Genomic DNA, 21,278 nt, shown 5'->3' with positions numbered 1-21,278 from the left:
TGAGGTTATTGCTTTTGGGGGCTTATATTAGTCTGCTAGGGCTGCCACAACAAATTACCACAGACTGGAAGGCTTAAACAACAGAAATGTATTTCCTCACAGTTCTGGAGTCTGTAAGTCTGAGATCAAGTTGTTGGCAGCGTTGATTTCTCCAGAGGCCTCTCTCCTTGGCTTGTAGATGCTGCCTTCTTGCAGAGCATGCAGAGATGCTATAATGTAAACAGCTCAAATAGTATTACCCCCTCTTCTACAAACTCAGAAAGATTAGGTGAATGACTTACCTGCAACTCCCTGGGTAAAAGAGAGGGGCGCTCATGCCAGAACCCAGGTCTCTGACTGCCTGGCTCCAGTAAACAAAATAGCACAGGTCTAAAAATAGTCGAAAATGTGGGGGTCCACACCAGAAAGGCCTCCTTCTTTTGCTACAGAGGAAATATATCAAAACTGTTATAATTGTTTGCTCTAGAGCCAGGCTGCCCTGAGTTCCCTCCCAGCTCCAGCCTTCACCTCTGAGGGAGCCTGATCAAATCACCTCATCCCTCTCCACCTCTGCAACATGGGGGTAACAAGAGTACCTGCTTCAAATGAACTAATCCATGAGGAAGACTTGGCACAGTGCCCGACATATAAGAAAGGCTCGATAGGATGTAGCTATCAACATCCTGTTACCACAGACAGAAGTCACTCAGTTCTTATCCTCACCGGCGGCTTTCTGGATGGTAATGCCAGGCTCTTGCCACAGGGTGGCACTCTTGTCTCTGACCTCCTTTCTTGCGTGAGTCACTAAAGTTTCATTTCTCAAAATTCCAGGTTGGGCAAGGATGAAAGACAGATCCAGAAAAAGATTAAAAAAGTTTGGGCACTACAGCCAAAAGAGTGTCTACCCTGTCACATCAAAAGTGCAGAAACTGGGCTTCCCTTGTGGTGCAGTGGTTGAGAGTCCACCTGCCGATGCAGGGGACACGGGTTCGTGCCCCAGTCCGGGAGGATCCCACATGCCTCGGAGCGGCTGGGCCCGTGAGCCATGGCCGCTGGGCCTGCGCGTCCGGAGCCTGTGCTCCGCAACGGGAGAGGCCACAACAATGAGAGGCCCACGTACGGCAAAAAAAAAAAAAAGAAAAGAAAAAAAAGTGCAGAAACTGCTTCATTCACTCACCTCTGCTGGCTCTTAGAGCTGGGTTCCCAAGCCTGGCTGGTCCCCAACCTTCAGAAGAGGCTGAAGGAGCTGATAAAACTGGATGGTCCAGCCTCAGCCCCGCACGCCATGCAGGGGTTCAGGAGTCAGGCCTGGGATTCTGAGGGAGAAGGGGGATTGAAATTCATTGCTACAGAGCAGAGCTCTCTCAGACTTTAATGCACTTGCAAATCACCTAGGGACCTTGCTAAAATGCAGATTCTGATTCAGCTGGTCTGGGGAGGGGCCCGGGATTCTGCGTTTCTAACAAGCTCTCAGGTGATGCCCATGCTGCCTTGAGTACCAAGAGCCTAAAGGACCTGGCCCATTGCCTAGCAGCATACACTCTTTGAATGCTTACTCTGTGTAAGCTCCTCATATGTCCTAATTCACTGAACCCTCACGATAGCCACATGCACTCAGTACTATTGTCCCTGCTTTATGGATGAGAAACAAAAACATTAACTAACTGTCTCAAGGTCAAAACAGCTAATTAGTAGCAGAGCCGAGGCTCACAATACACTTTTGCTAAAGCAAATATTAAAGTAAACACGATCCAGCTTTCCTCCCTCACTTTCCAAGACAAAGAGGAAAGGTCACGGAGGCAGCAGAGCAGTGAAGAGGACAGATTCTGGAGCCAAACCTCCCAGACTCACAATCTCAACTCTGCCACTTAGGAGCTGTGTGACTTTGACAGGTGGCCTGACCTCTCTGTGCCTCATTTTCTTCATCTCAAAACTGAGAATAACAGTAGCACCTACTTCAGGGAGTTGTTACCAGGATTAAGTGAGGCAATTGAATAAGGTGCTGAGCAGGCCCCTGGCACGTGGTCAACACCCAGCGTTGCCTGTGCCCCAGTCATACTTTCAAGGCTGTGAGAATGGCAAGGAACAACGAGGTCTCCACTTTGGGTTTTCAGGAGCTCACGGTTTAATGAGGGACAGTGGGAGAAAGTGCTAATGGAAGGGCCATCAGAGCACCCATGGAGAGTGACCACTACCATGCAGCACAGCAAGAGGTGGCACCCCAGCACCCTCGTGTGCAACTTACATTAATTCATTTGTATGCATCTTCCCACCTACCCCCCAAAAGAAGTTTAATATCTTGAGTGACTCCACCCACCACTCCACCCAACAAGCCCAGAGAGGGCATGAGATGGGGGCTGTGAATCTGCTGGGCCCTGTATGCCAAAAGTCTCTCACGGTGTGAGCTGACCACAACGTGGGTGACTGCAGTGTGTAAAGACACTTGATTTGGACCCCAAGGCCCCTAAATGCACACCTGCTACTCCATATGGCACGTTATCCATTCCAGCACTGGAGGAAAAACAGCCTGGGATTTACTGAGGCAAGGGGCCGAGTCTTGAACATGGGGCTGTCGGTTTTCAAGGGTGAGTCTAAGCCATACATTTTATTTTGAGGTCATGGTTTAAACTCTAGGTAAGTTGAACGGGCTCCTCTGGGTGCTAGTTACCAATATGTCTTCAAGAGACTGGAAAATATCTTAAGGCCCATCAGCAGGGGAGTGGTGAGCAGAAACTATGGTCTCTGTACAATGAGCTACCCTAGCAGCTAACAGAAGCAATGAGCTGCGGCATTATTTACAATAGCCGAGATGTGGAAACAACTTAAGTATCCATGGGTGAATGGATAAAGGAGATGTGATGTATATGTATATACACAATGGAATACCATTCAATCATTAAAAAATAAAAAAGAAGGAAATCCTGCCATGTGCAACAACATGGGTGGGCCTTGAGGGTATTATGCTAGGCGAAGCAAGTCAGAGAAAGACAAATACCATATGATCTCACTTATATGTGAAATGTAAAAAACAAGCAAACGAAAACCACACCCATAGCTACAGAGGAGGGGGTGGGAGGATGGAGAATATGGGCAAAGGGGGTTAAAAGGTACAAACTTCCAGTTAGAAAAGAGATGTCATGGGGATGTAATGTACAGCATGGCGACTCTAGTTAATAATACTGTACTGAATATCTGAAAGTTGCTAATAGATATTAAAAGTCATCATCACAAGAAAAAGTTTCTGTTAACTAGACTTATTGTAGTTAAGGTATAAGATGTTGAATCATTAGGTTGTACACCTGAAACTAATATAATGTTACGTTGATTATACCTCAATTTAAAATTTTTAATTATTAATTAATTTTAAAAAGGAATGAGGGGCTCTTGAAGTTCTGATATAGAAAGTTCTCCAAGATATAGTGTCCTATGACAATAACAAGATGCAGATTGGTACGGACAGTTTGTTACTCTTTGTGCAAAAAAGGAAGGGGGGGGGATGTATTTGTATGTATTCGTGTGTACTTTAAAAAGGAAAGATCCATATAAAACTAATAGCAATGGTTACCCATGGTGAGGGGTCACCAGACAGACAGGGGACAAAGGCAAGAGAGAATCCTCCTACTGAACGCCTCTTTTTAAAAATTGTGGTTAAAAAAAAAAACACATAACATAAAAGTCACCATCTTTAAATTTTCAAGCGCAGTTGTCAGGAATGTTAAGTGTATTCACATTGCTTTGCAATGGTACTGAATATATTTTAGTACTTTGAAAAATTTTTGAACCACATACCTGTATTGCCTATTTTAAAAATTAACTCTAAAATCGTTATACCCAAATAACGTGAAAAAAGAGAATTGTTGTACTGGGAAAAGTTAGGGAAAAAGTGCTTTGAAATCAGAATGAATTGAATTCCAATCCTGTCCCTGCCATTTACTGGACTGGGGCAAGTCAAGTAATCCTCTAAGCTTTAGTCTCCCCTTTCTTTAAAATGTACAGAAAGACGGTGCCCCCTCAAAGGGCAGTGGTGAGCATTAAATGAGAATTCTCATGAAGCCCAGGTGCAGTACCTCGCAGGAAGTAAGTTCCCCATCCACAATCAATTATTTTTTCACTGCGCCTGGAAGAAGCCTGGACAAAGGAGTGCCTTTCAGGCCAGTGCAGTGGTGTGCAACCTTTGAAGGACAAGAATCGCGGGGGGGAGGGGCGGGGGAGACTGCCTCCCAGGACTCCACTCCAAACCTACTGCCCCAGAATCTACTGGTGAGACCAGAGTACTCCGATTCTAACACCCCCCCTCCCCACCACCAACTCAGACCAAAGCGAGAGAACACCTAAGGTGGAGAGCCTGTGCTCCTGGTTGCACCCCGGCATCCAGCTGCAAAACCTACCTGGACTTTGAGCTGTTTGCTCAAGCGTCCACCAGGCGAAGGAGGGCGGGCGCTGGCGGTGGGGGCGGGAGGTGGCAGGCCCAGGCGGACGGACATGGAGATGTCATTCTGGACGCAGAGGAGTTCCAACCTCCTCGCTGAGACTGCTGAGAAAGAGAGCTTTGGGGAGCAATTTCCGTGTGTGTTGCGGGGCGGCGGGGGGAGGAGGTGCCTTTTCTGTACCTTGAATCTTGCATCGCTTTCCTTTCCACTTAAAGCAGCGAAAAAGAATGCACTGTCCCAATTAAATTCATTCATCATCCATTTATTGAGATTCTGATGCAGCTCCCCAGCTGCTCTCTCCACACCCGGGGATGCGGTGGGGAGCAGACCCAGTGCCCCTTGGTCGCCTGGAGGTGCCAGTGGTAAGCGTTTATCCCAGAGAAAAGCACGGCGAGACGCGGCGGCGGCGGCTGCCCACTTTCCTTCGGTTCTCTCCGGGCCCCTCCATCCGTGGGAGGCTTTTCTTCCAATTGCCCACATCCATTTACTTTGCATCCCCTTTCGGCCTTGCCAACTGCTCGCAAAAGACCTGCGTCCCCGGATTTCCCGGGGATTCTCATCCTCTCCCTCCGGATGAAGGGGGCTCGAAATCGGAGGCTGCACTGGCTCCATGGGGACAGCAGGTGGCGCCCTGGGCTTTGGTGGCCGAGACAAGACGGCCTTAAGTAACGACTTTCCTAGAGAGAGCAGAGGTGCCCGGTGCACAGAGGGGCGCAAGGAGTATTTGATAAGGAAGCGAGTGTGCATGTGAAACATGAAATCGTTTCCCCTTACACTGTCTCCTGGTCTAAGCTCCAGAGCTGGCAGGAGGGTGAAAGAAGGAGAAGGCGCCGGCTGGAAGGGCAGCAACCTCCTCAATTGCAGAAAAGGGGAACTCGGCCCAGAGCCAGGAGGCTCACGCAGGCCCCCAGGGGGAATGGCACAGCCAAGACTCCTGTCCTTCCAGCTCCTGGGCCGGCCTAGAGCCAGCCCTTAGACTCACCGACGGGGCTCTTCCAAAAAATTTGCCGGTATTCGCACAGCCCTTCTTAAGAGATGGTGTACTGGGCTCTGAACTAAGATGAGTATTTCCCACGCTCGAGCCCTTTACATCCTTGTTTGTGATTCTGGCCGTATCTCCACACCACCGGCGTTGTTAACCGGTTAACATTTTTCTTAAAATCAACTCACGTTTTAAATTTAAATATAATTATGAGGGAAATATTTGATTGTTGTAATAACTGGAAGCCCGGTATTTCTTGCCAAAAACAGGACTGTAGAAAGACATACATAACAATTACGATTCCTTAGAAGTCTGGCTGTTTCCCAGTGAAGATCGTTTGCCATACCAGCAGGGACGAGTTTTCCACACTTTAGGAAAAACTGGAATTCCAGTACAAGCTCTCCCAGTTATTCTGAATGAGAGGAGACAAGAGGTGGTGATGGGAGAGAAGGGAGCGGAGCTGGAGAGAGAGGCAACTACATTTTTTACCACAGTTGCAGAACAAAGGGAGCCTTGACTAATATTCCATGTCCTTCCTGCAGTATGCACGTACTTCCGGGAACAGCAAGTTATTTTTTACTCTGGGAAGCCGGAGGCAAAGGGTGGTGACCCAGCTTCCTGTGAGCCTGCCCCACCCTTTCTATGGAAAGAAAGACAGCATCTCAGGGTGAGGAGGCCCTTAGATGTTGACCAGCCAGAGAGTTGGAGGGGAACCGAGGTAGGCCTCTACCCTTTCTGCTTCTGCGGAGAAGTCTTCAATACTGAAGAACTGCTGTGCCAGTCCTGCCTCTATCACTTCCTGGTGGCGGGGACTTCAGACAAGTTCCTTAACCCCCGTAAGTCTCAGTTTCTTCATCTGTAAAATGGGCATGATGCCTACTTCATAGAGTTGTTTGTAGGCGCTAAATAGGATGATCTGTGTAGAGTCAGCCAATCAATAATTTGCAGAACGCCTACTGTTGTAAGTGCTGGGTGCATAGCCCAGTTCCTCACGTAGGGTTAAGCCTGCAAGGAGTATTTGGAAAAGCAGTGTATATAATATACTCGTAAGTTTGTATAGCATATCTTCCATGCCACAGCAACTTCAGCCAATCCCCTTCTCGTATGTGGTCTCTGCATCTTCTGAGGGCCCTCAGCACTCCCTGTGGTGGTGACAGCATTCTCCCTTTCATTATGGAGACATCACCTTCCTTCTCCTTCTCCAGGAAGACAAGCAGAGCCCACTGTAGTCATCGCTGCCCCTCCGTCCCACCCAGTGTCTGTAGAATGCCCTGAACATTACATAGGCACTCACGTGAAGTTTGTTGTCTGAAATTCCACTGCCCATGTGGCTCAGACCAGAAGTCTTGCAAAGCAAACACCTTTTGTTTGGCCATTTTGTTCTGAAAGTGTCTGTAACCAGCCAGGTGTTGGACCCGATCGCAGTGCACGTGACTGAGCACCTGGAGTCTCCACCCCTCCAGCTTGGTGGCCTCACCAACACACAGGAGCCCTGCAGCCCCTTCTTCCTGGCTCAGCCACACCTCCAACAAACAGGAAACCTAACTACCAGGACACTGAAGCCCTTGCCTTTGTGACCTGGAGACCCCACTTATCAAGGAACATTGATCACCTTCTGGTGACTTCCCATCACATGTAAAATAAAGTCTGACATCCTTCCCAGGTGCACTTGGCCCCCATGCTCTGGCCTCTGCCCACCTCTAAACCTCAATCCCTTCTCCTCGTCTCATGCCCCGCCCCCAGCTTCAGGCACACGGGCCTCCCTGCTGCTCTGCAAACACCCTAACCACTGTCTCTGCCTAGAAGCTCTTCTCCAGATGTCCCCACGGCCCCCCATCCAGATCACTGCTCAAATGTCAACCCCTCAAAGAGGTCTTCCCTGTCCAGCCTGTGTTGAGTAGCACAAACACAGCTTCTCCTTGGCAGAGCCCTTGTCACTGCTGGGACACTCTTTTTCTCATATTCGTCATATTTCCACATGGAGGAAGACCAGTCAGACCATCTCTGTTGGCCTGTCTCCCTACCCATCACTCCCTGTTCTCTGTGGGAGGACTGAGTTGTCTGACGGATGAGTCTGGGGGAAGACACTGAGCATGCTCAGCTTGGCCGCCTTCTCCGGGGAGCCAGCCTTTCTGCAGAGAGCAAGTTCTCATCTGCTCTCTGTCTCACAGAAGGGGCCTCCCCACCTGCCCAGGAGGGAGGGGGAAGAAGAGAAGGCCTGAGGGTATCCAGCTGTGCCAGTCACTGGACTCTGTCTAGTTCATGAGTAAAGCATTAACTAGCTATATCCTCCAGTCAGCGTTACCAATTATAAGTTTAAATATCTGTTGGGCTCTTATGCTGGCCTGTCAGTGGTTATGGATTTAGATGTGTCTCTTTTATCTATCACTGCATAACAAATCGTCCCAAACTCAATAGCTTAAGTTAACAATTTACTATTTCTCAAGAGTCTGTGGGTTGACCAGATAGTTCTTTTGCTTCCCAGGTTGTCAGCTGGAATGCTGGACCGGCTGGAAGGTCCCAAATGGCCTCACTCACATGGCTGGTGTTTGGTGCTGGCCACTAGCTGGGAGCTCATCTGGGGCTGTCTGCTGGGGGGGTGGGGGTGGGTGGGCGGGGCTTGGCTCTCCTCCACATAGCTGCTTGGGCTTGGGCTTCCTCCTGGCATGGCAACTAGGTTCCAAGTGGGACTGTTCCAAAAGCAAGTGTTCCAAGAGGAAGGAAGTAGGAGCCAACAGTCTTCTTAAGTTTTCTTCTTGGTCATAGAAGCCCTGGAATATCACTCCTACTGAATCCTATTGGTCGATGCAGTCACAGAGCCATCCCAGCATCTTGATGTAAAGAGCAGTCTGCACATACAGGGAGGGAAGGGCCTTCTTTGGAAACTACCTACCACACATGGGGGATAGACTATTGATCCATCCAAACCCCTACAGTTACACCCCCACACTACATCATTCATTCATTCATTCATTCATTCATTGTCTCTTCCCTTCTAGTAAGTTCATGAGAGTAGACACTTTGCTTTGTTGATTGCTGTATTCCCAGGACTCAGAACAATGCCCGACACATAGTAGGGGCTCAGTAAATATTTGTTGAATGAATGAATTAAACAGTCATTCAACTGCCCCTACCAGCCACAGGAAGTTGAACAGGCCAACAAGGATTCATGGAAGAAGTGAGACTTAAGCTTGGCTTTAAAGACAGCTAGTCCTGGCAAGAACATGTTCTGCAGATAGGCTGAGGAGAAGCAGTGATGGGTAAGGAGTGATGGGAGTTGTGTTGTTCAGTCACTTGCCTGGTGGACACACGACTGACCAGGACTCTCTTAAGCCATGTTGTTCCACATTCAATACAGACAGAACAACAAGTCAAAGGGAACTCAGAGAGCTTTCATTATACTAGACGTGTGTGTGTGTGTGTGTGTGTGTGTGTGTGTGTGTGTGTGTGTATGTGTGTCCCACAGGGAGTATGCAGAAGGGAGTAGGAGATGGAATCTGAATTCCCATTAGCTCAGCCCCAGGGACAGGGCTTTCCCTGAACTTGTAGAGACCAGTGGTTCTCACTGGGGGTAATGGTGGGGGTTAGTCTCTCCCCACTTCCCCAGGGGATATTAGACAATACCTGGAGACATTTTTGTTGTGGGCACAATTGGGGTGGGAGGGCACTAATGGCATCCAGCGAGTGAGGCCAGGGATGCTGCCAAACATCGTATAATTCACAGGACAGGCCCCCACAACAAAGAATTATCTGCCCCAAATGTTGACTGTGCCATTGTTGAGAACCCCTGCTGTAAAGGGTGATGGGAAAATACTGAGAATTAGGAGCATCAGGGAGCTGGCAGGCAGGCAATCTTTGTAGTAGAATTTGGTCCAGAAATTGCGTCCCACTTAAGATGACTGAATTTTATAAATAACTCCCCTCAATGCTGTAGTAGTAGTAGCAGGTTGAATTAATGTTAGGGGAGTTTCAACAGCATGGATAATGAAAATGCAAAGGAATTATAAAGGGAGAAAAATACATGATGAGAAGCAGCAGAAGCAGCAAGTTTTTTCTGCAGCGAAGGAAAAACAAGTCCCTTGCACTTTAATGTCAAGATTCTACCACCAAAATCCCTCTCAAATTCCCCCTCTCTGTCTCCACTCCAAAGTCCCTAGTCCAAGCCACCATCATCTCCCTCCCAGACCAATATCCCCTAAGTGCTCTTCCCAGGTTCACCCCGCCCCCCTCCCCCCCCCCCCCCAGGCTTCCTCCCCCGGGGAAAGGAGAAAGATCTTGGAACATAAAATAAATGGTGCACTTGCTGTTAAAAACATGGGAAAGGACTTCCCTGGTGGCGCAGTGGTTAAGAATCTGCCTGCCAATGCAGGGGACACAGGTTCGAGCCCTGGTCCGGGAAGATCCCACATGCTGTGGAGCAACTAAGCCCATACGCCACAACTACTGAGCCTGTGCTCTAGAGCCCGTGAGCCACAACTACTGAGCCCGCATATTGCAACGTCTGAAGCCCACGTGCCTAGAGCCCGTGCTCCGCAACAAGAGAAGCCACCGCAATGAGAAGCCTGCACACCGCAAGGAAGAGTAGCCCTCGCTCGCCGCAACTAGAGAAAGCCCACAAGCAGCAACAAAGACCCAACGCAGCCAAAAGTAGTTGGCCCACCAGGTTCTGGAGGATCCAACCCTATTTTACCTGCGGGTGCCCCGCTGCCTCAGCACATTCCAGCCATGAAGGGCTGCTCTCCATTCCTGGAATACTTCTAGCTCAATCCAGGCTCAGATCACTGGCCCCCTGGAGCTGAAGTTCTGATGACATCTGGAGATGGACATGCACCAGTCATATCACACAAATGCCTGTGAAACTGGCCCTAGTGCTGTGAGTGAGAGGGCCACAGTGCCCCACGAGCCTGGGACCAGGGGACTTGACTCATCAGAGAGACCAGTGAATGAATTCTTGAACAAGTCACTCCCAGAACTGAGATCTGACGGCTGAGCAGGAGTTAAGTCAGTGAAAAGAAAGCTAGAGGAAGCAACAGCTTGTGCAAATACCCTTGGGCAGTATAACCTGGGCCAGGTGGAGGGAGGAGGAGAAGAAAGCAGGGGTGGGTCTTGCAAGTGCTGCAAGCCAAGTTAGAGTTTGAATTTTATTCTGAGCATAATGCGAAGCTCTTGTAAGGTCTTAAGCAAGAGATTAACTGATGAAATTTGTAACTTGAGAAGATTACTCTGGCCAGAGTAATTTCTCCCAACCTTCCAGCAGTTGTAGCTCCTGAAATTTAGAGAGAGGCCAGGAAGAATGTGGGAGAGACCCCACAGCTGTCAAAGGGAGAGATGACGGTAACTTGGACTAGTGACAAGGGAGATAAGAGACATTGAACAGTTTGCCAATGTATTAAATTTTCTGTGAGGCTGAAGCGCAGTTGTATTCCTGTTCCTTACTCTAAGCCCTAGGTGTTATTACACCAAAAACAAAGAACCCAGGGAAACACTCCATCTTGAGTCTGTTTATTAGACTGGTTGGTGAGCCAAGCAATATGACAGGTTCAAGTCTGTCTGGTTTTGAGAGCATCCCAAGGCAAGGAGGGTCCAAACATTAAGGGGTTAGTCATGAGAACATATTATTTCCTCTTGCTTTTGTACAAGGGCAGAAAAGGGAGCCAGTTGCGTATATAACACCCAGTACAGAGTCAAACTGCCAGGATTCAAATGCCTATTCCTAGCACTTCACTTACCAGCTCTGTGGAACGTTCCAGAACCTCTCTATGCTTCTCTTTCCTCATCTTTAAAATAGGAATGATAAAAATATCAACCACTGCTGGAGTTTTAGGAAGCCAGTAAACACTCTTCCTGACCCTCCTGCATTCAGGACTGAGAAATAAAAGCAGGTGTCAGACAGTTAGAGATCAAAGTGTCATCTTTATTACTGACAAAGCTGGACTGGAGGATGTGGTTGAGTGAAAATACTTCACACAGTCACTGACACCGTGGGCAACCGCAGACAGCAGATAATAACACACCCTCTCTGGGGGCAGGGCGGCCCAACCCAGCACTGATCCTTCTCAGAAAGTCAGCCGTCAGTGGGGTCAGAGAAGTTCTTCTCCTGCCCTGGGGGAGACTGGGCGAGGGGCACTGCATGTGTTCTTCCACAGTCAGCCCTGCTGGAGAAAAGGGTAGGAATCCACCGCCTGCCCTCACAATGAAAATATGAGAAGGGGAAATAAGTGATTCCCTCAACACCCTCTCATGGGTTGTTATGGAGATTAGAGAAAACAAACAGCTACAGTATCTGGAATATAGACTCCGTGAAGGTCTTATCCCTGGTGCTAACTGTCCTGGGTGGTGAGGCCAGCCAGGTAGGCAAGACCGGCCAAGTGACGGAAGTTGTGGTTCAGAAACTACAGGAAGCAAGGGAGTTTCCTAAAAGGGGATTTCTCTCTCTCCCTCTCTCTGCTTGTTCCCTACACTCAGGAAACCTTGAGAGTTCCCTAAAGGGAAATGCTGACCAGATATGAACTGGCAAGTGTTCTAAACAGAGGGAAAAAAATCCCAAAGCTGTGTCTCTGGCGATACACCAACCCAGTGCCTTCTGAACACAGTCTAAAGGCCCAATTTTCTTCTGTGGTTGTGTGTATGAACTACTAGTGTTGTTTTAGGGCAGGTTTCTTGGGGGAAAGGGGAAGGAGCTGTAGAGTGTTTTTCAAAGCAGCCTCTTCTCAGCCCTAATAATTAAGCAATTAAGACTCACCAGCAGGGAAGTTGCTGGGAGCAAACAGGAACTGCCCTGGGGAAAGCCCTGTCCAATCACTGAACAACAGCAATTCCATTTAAGGTGAGTGCACCAGGAAGACAGGAAATAACACGTTGTGCTGACTCCTGCTCTGGGTGCAGTCTATTTGCAAGGCCACACTCTCCACCTGACCAGCCAATCTCAGGTCATCTACCTCATGGAGGAAGGCTGCTGGCTGTGTGGACACCCAGGGAAAAGCCCAGGGGAGCAGGAAGTTGTCAGTCCGTGAGCCTACTGGCTCTCTTCCCTGTGCTGAGTCATCCTTTGGTGGGGCACCAGGGGACCACACCTGTCTGAATTTCTGAGGCATATGGAAAACCCCAGGAGCCCGGATCCTTGAGAGGTTTTACCTTGGGTAATCCCTCTTACCAAGACCATTCCCACTTGGCCTTTCCAACAGCAACATCTTTAGTTCCCCTTCTTTCTCCTCAAGGGGGAATCTATACAGCGGGAGGGGGCTCCCAGGCCCATTAAATTCAGTATGGTTGCATAATCCACACAAAGCTTTTCTGTGAAAATGGAGCCTTAACTATATTGCTAATTTAACGATAATAATAGCTAGTATTTAATGATCATTTACTGTGTCCAGGTACTATCTTAATTTTCACAGTAGGAAGTACTATTGTTACCCACATTTCCAGATGAGAAATTACGACTTAGACAAGTTAAGTAATACGCCCATGGTCCCTAACTATCTACTATACCCACAATATTTAGCCCAGAGAAAGGAAACCACTATCTTCCACAATCTGTTTTCATGGACACAGAGAACATAATATCTGGAAAAGAACTGGAGATAACTAAAGCAACCCTTGAATTTACAGATGGGAAAACAGACCTGGAGAGGGCTTAGGGTGTACTTGCCCAAGTACCCCACTAAAATCACGGAGAAGCCCCTAGTCCCACACTTCTTGTACCTCTTCTATAACACATTCTCCTCCTCCCTTCCCAGAAGAAAACACTCTCTTGACCTTTCCTTAATCATTTCTTTGCTTTTCAATTCTCCATACACATTATTCCCATTTTCTTCTCTTCCTGTTACCATTTTTACTGAAAAAACAACGGAAAGCAAAGGAAAGGGAGAGAAAGAGAGACAGAGACAGAGACAGAGATAGAGAGAGGTGGGGGAGGGATCGAGGGAGGAAGAGAAAAAAACATCTATCAATAAATGAGAAGCTGGATAACTCAGTTTGCTAGAGTGCTATATTGGGCTTCAAGCTGTCTGAAAGCAAGCCAAATCCCTTGTGTGACACTGGGTCAGTCCCGCCTACTGGCTCGGAGCCTCAATTTCCCCATCTGTAAAACCATAAATTCATCATCCACCAGGCCACGCAAAAGCGTCGTGGCCTAACCAAAGGCCACCCAGGCGCCCCTCCACAGCCATCGTTGGGCCCTCAACAAACATGGCGACTGTGCGTGACGTACACTTTCGTCGCCTCCGCGCCCCCCCCAGGGGGTGGCGACACTCAATGACGGCGTTGGGCGGGGCGCATGCGCGGCGGCGGGGCCCGGCCCGCGGCGGCGGCGGGGGTGGCGGCGGCGGCGAAGGGGCTTTTTACCCGCAGTTGCCCAGCTGCGGCTGCCGCTGCGGGATGGTGTAGCTGGGCGTCCGGCCAGGCGGCAGGGCGCGGGCCGGGCCGAGGCGGCCTGGAGGGCCGACGCCGCCTGACGAGCTCGGGTACAGGGGCAGCACGCTGAGGGGGCGTCGCCGCCGCCGGCCCCCGGCGCCGCCGCGGGAGGCCGCGCCCGCCATGGCGGCCCGGGCGGTACTGGACGAGTTCACGGCGCCCGCCGAGAAGGCGGCGCTGCTGGAACGGAGACGCGGCCGCATCGAGGGCCTGTTCGGCGTGAGCCTGGCCGTGCTTGGCGCGCTCGGGGCTGAGGAACCGCTCCCTGCGCGCATCTGGCTGCAGCTCCGCGGGGCGCAAGAGGCGGTGCACAGCGCTAAGGTGAGTCCGGCCGCCGACCCCGCGCGATCGCCTTCCCCAGCCCGGCCCCCGCGGCCTTCTGTCGATCGGGGTCCCTGGGCGTCCCCACCCCCTTCTTCCCTGCCCTTCCTGCGCTGACCGAGCCAGGCGCGGTGGTGAGAGCGCGGTCTCCCGAGCCTCCGCTCTAGAGCCATGTGACCTTGGGCTAGCGGTTTCATCCCGGGCGCCTCAGTTTCCCCATTTGTAAAGTGGCGCTGACGAAAGCAGCTGACTCGGAAGGCCGTCGCGAGGATTGGAGTAGGTGATGTGCGTAGAGCGCAGAGTGCAGTGGCTGGCAGGCACGGAGTGAACGCGTTGAGAGTGTTGCCTGTTGTTATCTTTCCCCCCAGCCGGCGGGCTGGTGCGCAGGGCCTGATGGCTGGGCCCGCAGCCTCCTGGCCTACCACCTCAGCCACTTATCTCTTCCCAGGTCTCCGCTACAGGGATTCTGAACCTCTTGGGGATGTCAGACCCCTCTGAGAATCTGACAAAACCATCACAGTAGTACAGTACTCAGAGAATATCAAGAAGGGATAAGGATGATTAATAATAGTATTAAAAATAGCATTATTCCATGTATTGATTTTGTGTACCACTAGCATTTATCGAACGGTTGTAGCACATCAGACGTTATGTTCAATACTTCGGAAGGATTATCGAATTCAGTCCTTAAAAAATCCAGTGAGGTAGATTTTATTATCTTCCTGTTTTTAACAGCTGGGGAAACTGAAACTTTCGAAGAGGTGACTCACCTTCTCTCTAAATCAGCATTTCACACTTAGACTTACTTCGGGCACCTTCAGCTACTCCCTTCCCTCCCCAAGCCCAAATATTGCAAGAGTACATCCTCCCCCTCCCGGGGAGGTAAGTTTCTCCAGGTTTTCCCATCGAGTAAGTGGGAGAGCCAGGATTCAGACCGAGGGAGTTTGTTTCCAGAGACCTTGCTCTTGATACCTACCTCCCAGATGCTGAGCACTGGGGGTAGGGATCCATTTTTGGCGTCGTACTTCAGAAATTTCACAGTGCCCTTGAAGAATCTGATTAGCTGTGACTCTTGACTTTCTTAGATTAAAAAAGAAGCCTGTATGCTTGCTTTTAACGTGCTTAGAGGAGGTAGGACACTTAACTGTATGATTCTTCTCCACAGCTTAACTTAAAGCACTGCAGATGTTGAATCAAGTTTGCTTTCCTGTTCTTGATTTTTTTGAACCAGTTGTCTGGTCTAACTCCTTCCCAGTCCCCTCCTTGTTTTCTCCCCAGCTACCCAATTTCTTCCCACTCCCCAGGGCTAAAAAGTTTGACATGACTAAGTCCTATTATGGCTTCTGAAAGTCTCTTACATGCATTCATTCCTTCCTTTTCCATTATTTTTGCAGCAGTTAAGACCTTCTTTCTTGGTATGTGCCCTCTCCCTTATTTCATTGCCTTCCCTCCCTCCCCAGTACAACTTGCCTTAGACTAATCCTCCCACAAAAAGTCATTCTCCTGCCCTGGGATCTAGTAGAGCCTCCTGTTGCCTATCTCATTCACTCTAAACTTTTCTGATTTACAAAACACTTATTTATTCAACCCCACTTTGTTTTCCTAATTCTCTGCCTTAGCAGGTCTCAGCTTAAATCTCCACTGTAGCCTGACTAGTCTCACTGCTTTTATTGTGTACTCTGCCTGATCCCAGTTCAGCTCTACTCAAGGCTCACTGCAAGCATGGCAAGTGCTTCTTTTGCTCTACAGAAAAACCCTGCTGGACCCTCCCAACTCCAGTTGCCTCGCTTGTCCCTGCCATGCAGTTCAGCATAAGCTAATTGGAAAAGGTGTGTCTTACAGTATATTGGTAGTATGTGTCACCTGCCCATTTATCTTTTTGATGTGTGCTACTCATAATCTAACTCTCCCACTTATAAGAAATCCTTTTTTTCCCTTTGAGATTTATGGGGAAAAGTTGAATGCCATACTCAAGGGGTTTTTGTTCTTGTTAATTCATTTTGGAGTGTGTTTTAATTCCTTTAAGGAAGAGAAAACCATTAACTTGATTTTTAAAAATTAAGAACAGAGGGAAAGGGCTTCCCAGGTGGCGCAGTGGTTAAGAATCCGCCTGCCAATGCAGGGGACACGGGTTCGAGCCCTGGTCCGGGAAGATCCCACATGCCTCGCAGCAACTAAGCCCGTGCACCACAACTACTGAACCTGCGCTCTAGAGCCCACAAGCCACAACTACCGAAGCCCGTGCACCTAGAGCCCGTTCTCTGCAACAAGAGAAGCCACTGCAATGAGAAGCCCGCACACCGCACCAAAGAGTAGCCCCCGCTCGCCGCAACTAGAGAAAGCCCACACGCAGCAACGAAGACCCAACAGAGACAAAAAAAATAAATTAATTAAATAAATTAATTGAAAAAAAAACAGAAGGGAATTCCCTGGCCGTCCAGCGGTTAGGACTCTGTGCTTCCACTGCAGGGGGCACGGCTTCGATCCCTGGTCGGGAACTAAGATCCCGCATGTCCCGTAGTGTGGCTAAAAAAATTAAGAACAGGAGAACAATCTTCAGCGTATACAATATTTTAAGTTAAGCTGTGGAGGAGAAGAAGGTTTGGGGGAAGGAGGATTTAGAGTAAGGACTTTTTTAAACTAGCTGGTAGAGTCTCCAAGCAGCTTTGTGGGTCCCATCAAGTGGTTCGTGTCGTTTTCCTCCTTTAAAAATGTTAATTCACTACCCTTTAGAAAATGCTTGAGTAGAGGAGAATGTGGAGCTTTAGTTAGTTAGGGCTCCATTCACTGGAGAGAGGTGAGATGGGGCTACTGGTAGAAAGTGATAATGTCCTGGGAAGTTTTTGTTTTTTTAAAAAAGGCACATGCTCTTGAGTGACCACTTTTGTCAAAGGGGAAATTTGTTGGAGGAAGCAGTACTTGAGCTGGGCTTTGAAGATCTGGGAAGATTCCCAGGTAGAGGTGGTTGCAAGCAAGGGCCTCGAAGCCAGAACAACATGGAGTGTCTGGGTAGGAAGAGTCATGCTGCCCTGTGAGAGATGAAGCCTCCAGGGACCCAAATGCTGTGCTAAGGCCACTGGGCCTTATCAGTAGGGAGTCAGTGAGGATTTGGGAGAGGAAGGATTTGCTTGAAACTCTGTATTTGAAGACAGGCAGACCCAACTGTGGAAGGAACTTTGTTCCAGTTTAGAACTGGACATGGGTGGGGTGACACGGTTTTCACTGGGACTTGGCAACTGAGTGGATGCAGGGATTGAGGGAGAGGTTTGAAGCCCTGGTGTCAGGAAGGATGGTGGATACGTTGTTTGACCTGTAGGTTGGTGGGACCGGGTAGCCGATACTTAAAGACAACTTCTGTGCCAGGAAATACACTAGCTGTTGCCTCTGGACCTCAAGGAACCCACAGCCTAGTAGGGGAGAAAGTTGGAAACAACATTTAAGAGTTGAAGTATGTGCAAGTAATATAGGAGAGGAAGGGTTGTTCTGCCCAGTGGGATGCTGGAGGATGAATGAGAGTTTTCCAGAAGGAAGAGCATGTGCAAAATCACAGGGATATGAAGTAGTCCCGTTTTTTCATGGATTCCTCAAGTGAAGGACAGGAATGGGGGAAGGTGCCAGCTCACAAAGCACGTGCGACCTGCTAAAGAACATGGATTTTACCAAGCAGGGAGGCAGCGGAGAGTAATGGAAGGTTGTAAGAACAGCAGTGATGCTGTCAGATTTACATTTCAATGCCTCCATCATCAGGTCCATTGTTGGCTACTGATGATATAAGTATAGAAATTGGGGATAAGTGTTTAGAACTTTTAGAGCAATGTGACATTACTACAAGGGCTAGAGAAGCAATGTCTGAAAGTGAGAGGGAAACCAAAAGCGGGCATTGTCCATAGGGGCCCAGTGGGAGGGGACTGAAGTCCAAGGTGGCAGACGTCATGGAAACAAAGGAAGTTGAGGATTGAACGTCAGAGAAGAAGTGGAGGCACTGACCGAGCTGCCTCATTCACAAAGAAATCGAAGATTCAAAGCAGGGGTGGGATCTTGGAGTCTGGCCTGGGTGAGGAGAGATGAGGCTGAAGAGATCTCTGTCCTGGGGAGTGCAAAGAGTTAGATCCTTCCCTTAGATCAAAGAGCCCCTGGGACTAGGTGGGGGACTGCATAGGGAAGTGGCTGGCTGGTCGGAAGGAACGGGTGAACCGAGATGCTCATGCCCTGTGGGAGAGGGCAGACGCTCATGCTCAGTATCCGCTGGTTACACATATGGGCCTAGTGATGTCTGATCTTCTCACCCAAGGGAAGCCAGTAGTCTGCATTTTGTAATGGGAAATCTGTTTTGTTTTAAGAGGCAGCTAATTTATGTTTTAAAAGCCATGTATGCTATGAATTACATCTCAGTAAAAGTTTTGCACTAATACATTCTTTTTAAAGTACATATTCTAAAAAAAGAAATATAGGAAGCAACCACATATGCTAAACAAAACATGGCAGTAGACCAGATTCAGCTTTTGGACTGCCTTTTTAGGACTTCTGCTTTAGGTAGTAGGAGACAAGATAAGTGAGGATACACATTTTTTTTCCTATTTGGTGAAGTGGGTAATTGAAGGCCTTAATGGCCTATAGTACTGTCTTAGTAAAGTGGGATGCCAGTTTATGCCCAGAGAGGGAGGGTGAGACCTTGAAGACAGTGCAGTATGTCAACACAGATACAGTGGAACTGTTGGAAGTGCATTAGAAAAAAACAAAAAAGGACTGTGGACTTGAAGTGAGGGCCAGGGAAGGTTAGGTGGTTTGAATTTATAGTATCACTTGATCCAGAAATTCTCAAGTAGGTGATGATTTCCCCCACTCAGGATGTTGGTGAAGCCAGCACATAAAGACTAAAGGAATCTGAAGTGCAATTGAGCAAGGCAAAACGGGGCCCAGGAACTGTTTCTGAATGGTCAGCCTTATTTGAGCTAGGACAGTCCAAAAATATGCAAGACTTACCTTCTACTGTTAGTGAACTAATAGCTTGAGAGGTTCAGACTGGAGAGGAGGCAGGTGAAGGCAGAAGGGCATAATGAACTGTAAGAATAAAGGGAGGGACAGGACCTTAGACCGTGTCCCCTCCTAGACTCAGGGAATCATGCAGGCAGAGGACAGTTTCAGTAAGTGTTGGAGAATTCTAGAGGTGGTAGTTAAAGAAGCATTTCATAGATCAGAATCTTGGATCTGGAGGAATTCTGAGAACCAAGGGGTGGTACCTCAGTGGTCATGGGTGAAGTGGAAGTGTTCCTTTTAACTTAGAGAAGTGAGAGGCTAAAGGATGGACGTGTGAGCCATCTGGAGATAATGCAGTGCTGAGATCATGGAGGTCCATAGCAGGGAATTGGGTGCTAAAGTTAGTTGGTAAGCTAGGAGCCTGTCCTGGAGGTTAACAAACAAAAGAGGAGTAATTGGAAGTAAACAGCATGGCTACTTGTTGTATGGTTTCTCCCTGAACCTTTAGGGTACTGAATTTGCTACCTTCAGCTGCCCATCAGGTGGTGTTATTTCAGGCATTACTTCATGGCAGTGAATAGCCACTGTGAAGCATAGCCAGTGACCTACCAAGAACACCAATCTGGAGGACTTATAAGGAGAGTAATTTGGAGGACTCATCAGTCTTAAACATTGAAATTACAATGCACCTGAGAAACTGTGGTAAGGTAGGCTAACATCCAGTCTGCTTTTTATTTGAGAGGAAAAGAAGAGAGGGTCTTATGAAGAGTTGATGATTGTCCTTTACCTGAGTTTTTGCTTGCATATTTGTGGAGTAAGAGAGGAGAAAGATAAGGGTAAAGAAAATGCAATTCCAGTAGAAGTGGCCTGTTACTTCATTGACTTCAGAGGGTTAAGATGGACCCTATATTGTTTTATTTCCTTTTCCGTTAGGAGAACTCGGTACCTGGTTTCATGAATGAATTCTTGAACAGTAGATTTGTTCATGGAGGAAATAATTTATAGATGTAATACTGGGTAGTGACAGAGTTTTTTGTTTTGATTTTACCAGAAAGGAGGTTGGAGGCCTTTTTGCTTTTTCTAGAATGATAGTTTTTAACTCACCGTGGTTGTAAATCATCTTCTCAAGAAACAGAGGTTTGTTCAGTCTCTTTTATGGTTAATATTTTGGGGTTATACCAGAATGTTGAAATAAGGGATACTCACGCTGATTGTACTAGGCTCAAAGTGATTGCTCATGACTGTAGCTTCCTCTTCCCTATTTGTTTACCAGCTAGTATTACAGGGTTTTAATTAAATCAGGGACAACATCTTGTTCTATGTTGACTTTTTACTAAATTAATATAATTGTATGAAGTTAGAAGGCTTGCATTTCAGAAACAGAATTATAGGGGGGAAATCCTTACAGTAATTAATTAAAGAACTGTTTTTTATAAAAATAAGTTATGTCATATGGAAACAACATAGGAAAATCCTTTTGTTTAAAGAAACTGAATTATTTCTTTTAATTGTTAATTTAAGAGGTTCCTTTGAACTTAGAGAAAGTTTTGTTCAGTCTTAGTGCTTACAGAATTACTTACTTTAATTGATGAATAAGAACTGTGTGGATTCACATCTGAATTTTCTATGTAAAAGTCAGTTGTGATTATGACACCTTTTCATCGAAAATCCCTATCTACCAGTCATCTGGGATCTTTATCCATTCTTGAACCTACGTGTTTAGTTCACTGTATGTTTCATTATTAACCCTGGTATTTTTTAAATTAAGATAATAAAGTCATTACTTTGTTATAATAGGTTAATGCAGATGATATATCTCTAACAGTTAGACTGATAGATAGATCAGGATTTGGCTACAGTGATAGAAATTATACAAAATGGTTTAGTTTTCTTTCACTCAATAAAAAATCTTAAGATAAACAACAGTCCAAGGCTGAGCAGTGGTTAGGAGCTGTCAGGGTGAAGGTCTCTGCAGTTCTTTTGGCCTTTCCCTCATGGTCACAGAATACCTACTGCAGCTCCAGCCATCAAGTTTCTATTTCAAGAAGGAAGGAAGAAGCCACAACACCTTTCTACAACACCCCAGCAGACTTTTCCTTATCTCTTTCTGGACAGAACTATGTCATATGGCCAATACTTGCAGGAAAGAGAGCTAGGAAATGTTCAGTTTTAACTAG

At 47.8% G+C, this 21,278-nt stretch overlaps 1 protein-coding gene across 1 annotated transcript in view; it reads left to right on the top strand.

Moving 5' to 3' along the window:
• The first annotated feature begins 13,676 nt into the window (after positions 1–13,676).
• The window catches only part of N4BP1 (NEDD4 binding protein 1), a 48,032-nt gene continuing 40,430 nt past the window's right edge, over positions 13,677–21,278 (top strand). Inside the window, exon 1 of the mRNA XM_059999855.1 lies at positions 13,677–14,124. Within this exon, the coding sequence (XP_059855838.1) occupies positions 13,927–14,124 (198 nt within the window). The 5' untranslated portion in view covers positions 13,677–13,926. The remainder of the gene's footprint in view (positions 14,125–21,278) is intronic.

The sequence above is a fragment of the Delphinus delphis genome, chromosome 20 (assembly GCF_949987515.2).
Source record: "Delphinus delphis chromosome 20, mDelDel1.2, whole genome shotgun sequence".
Taxonomy (NCBI): Eukaryota; Metazoa; Chordata; class Mammalia; order Artiodactyla; family Delphinidae; genus Delphinus; species Delphinus delphis.
Note: the sequence above shows the minus strand (reverse complement) of the source record. Positions and strands in the feature narration are given on the sequence as shown.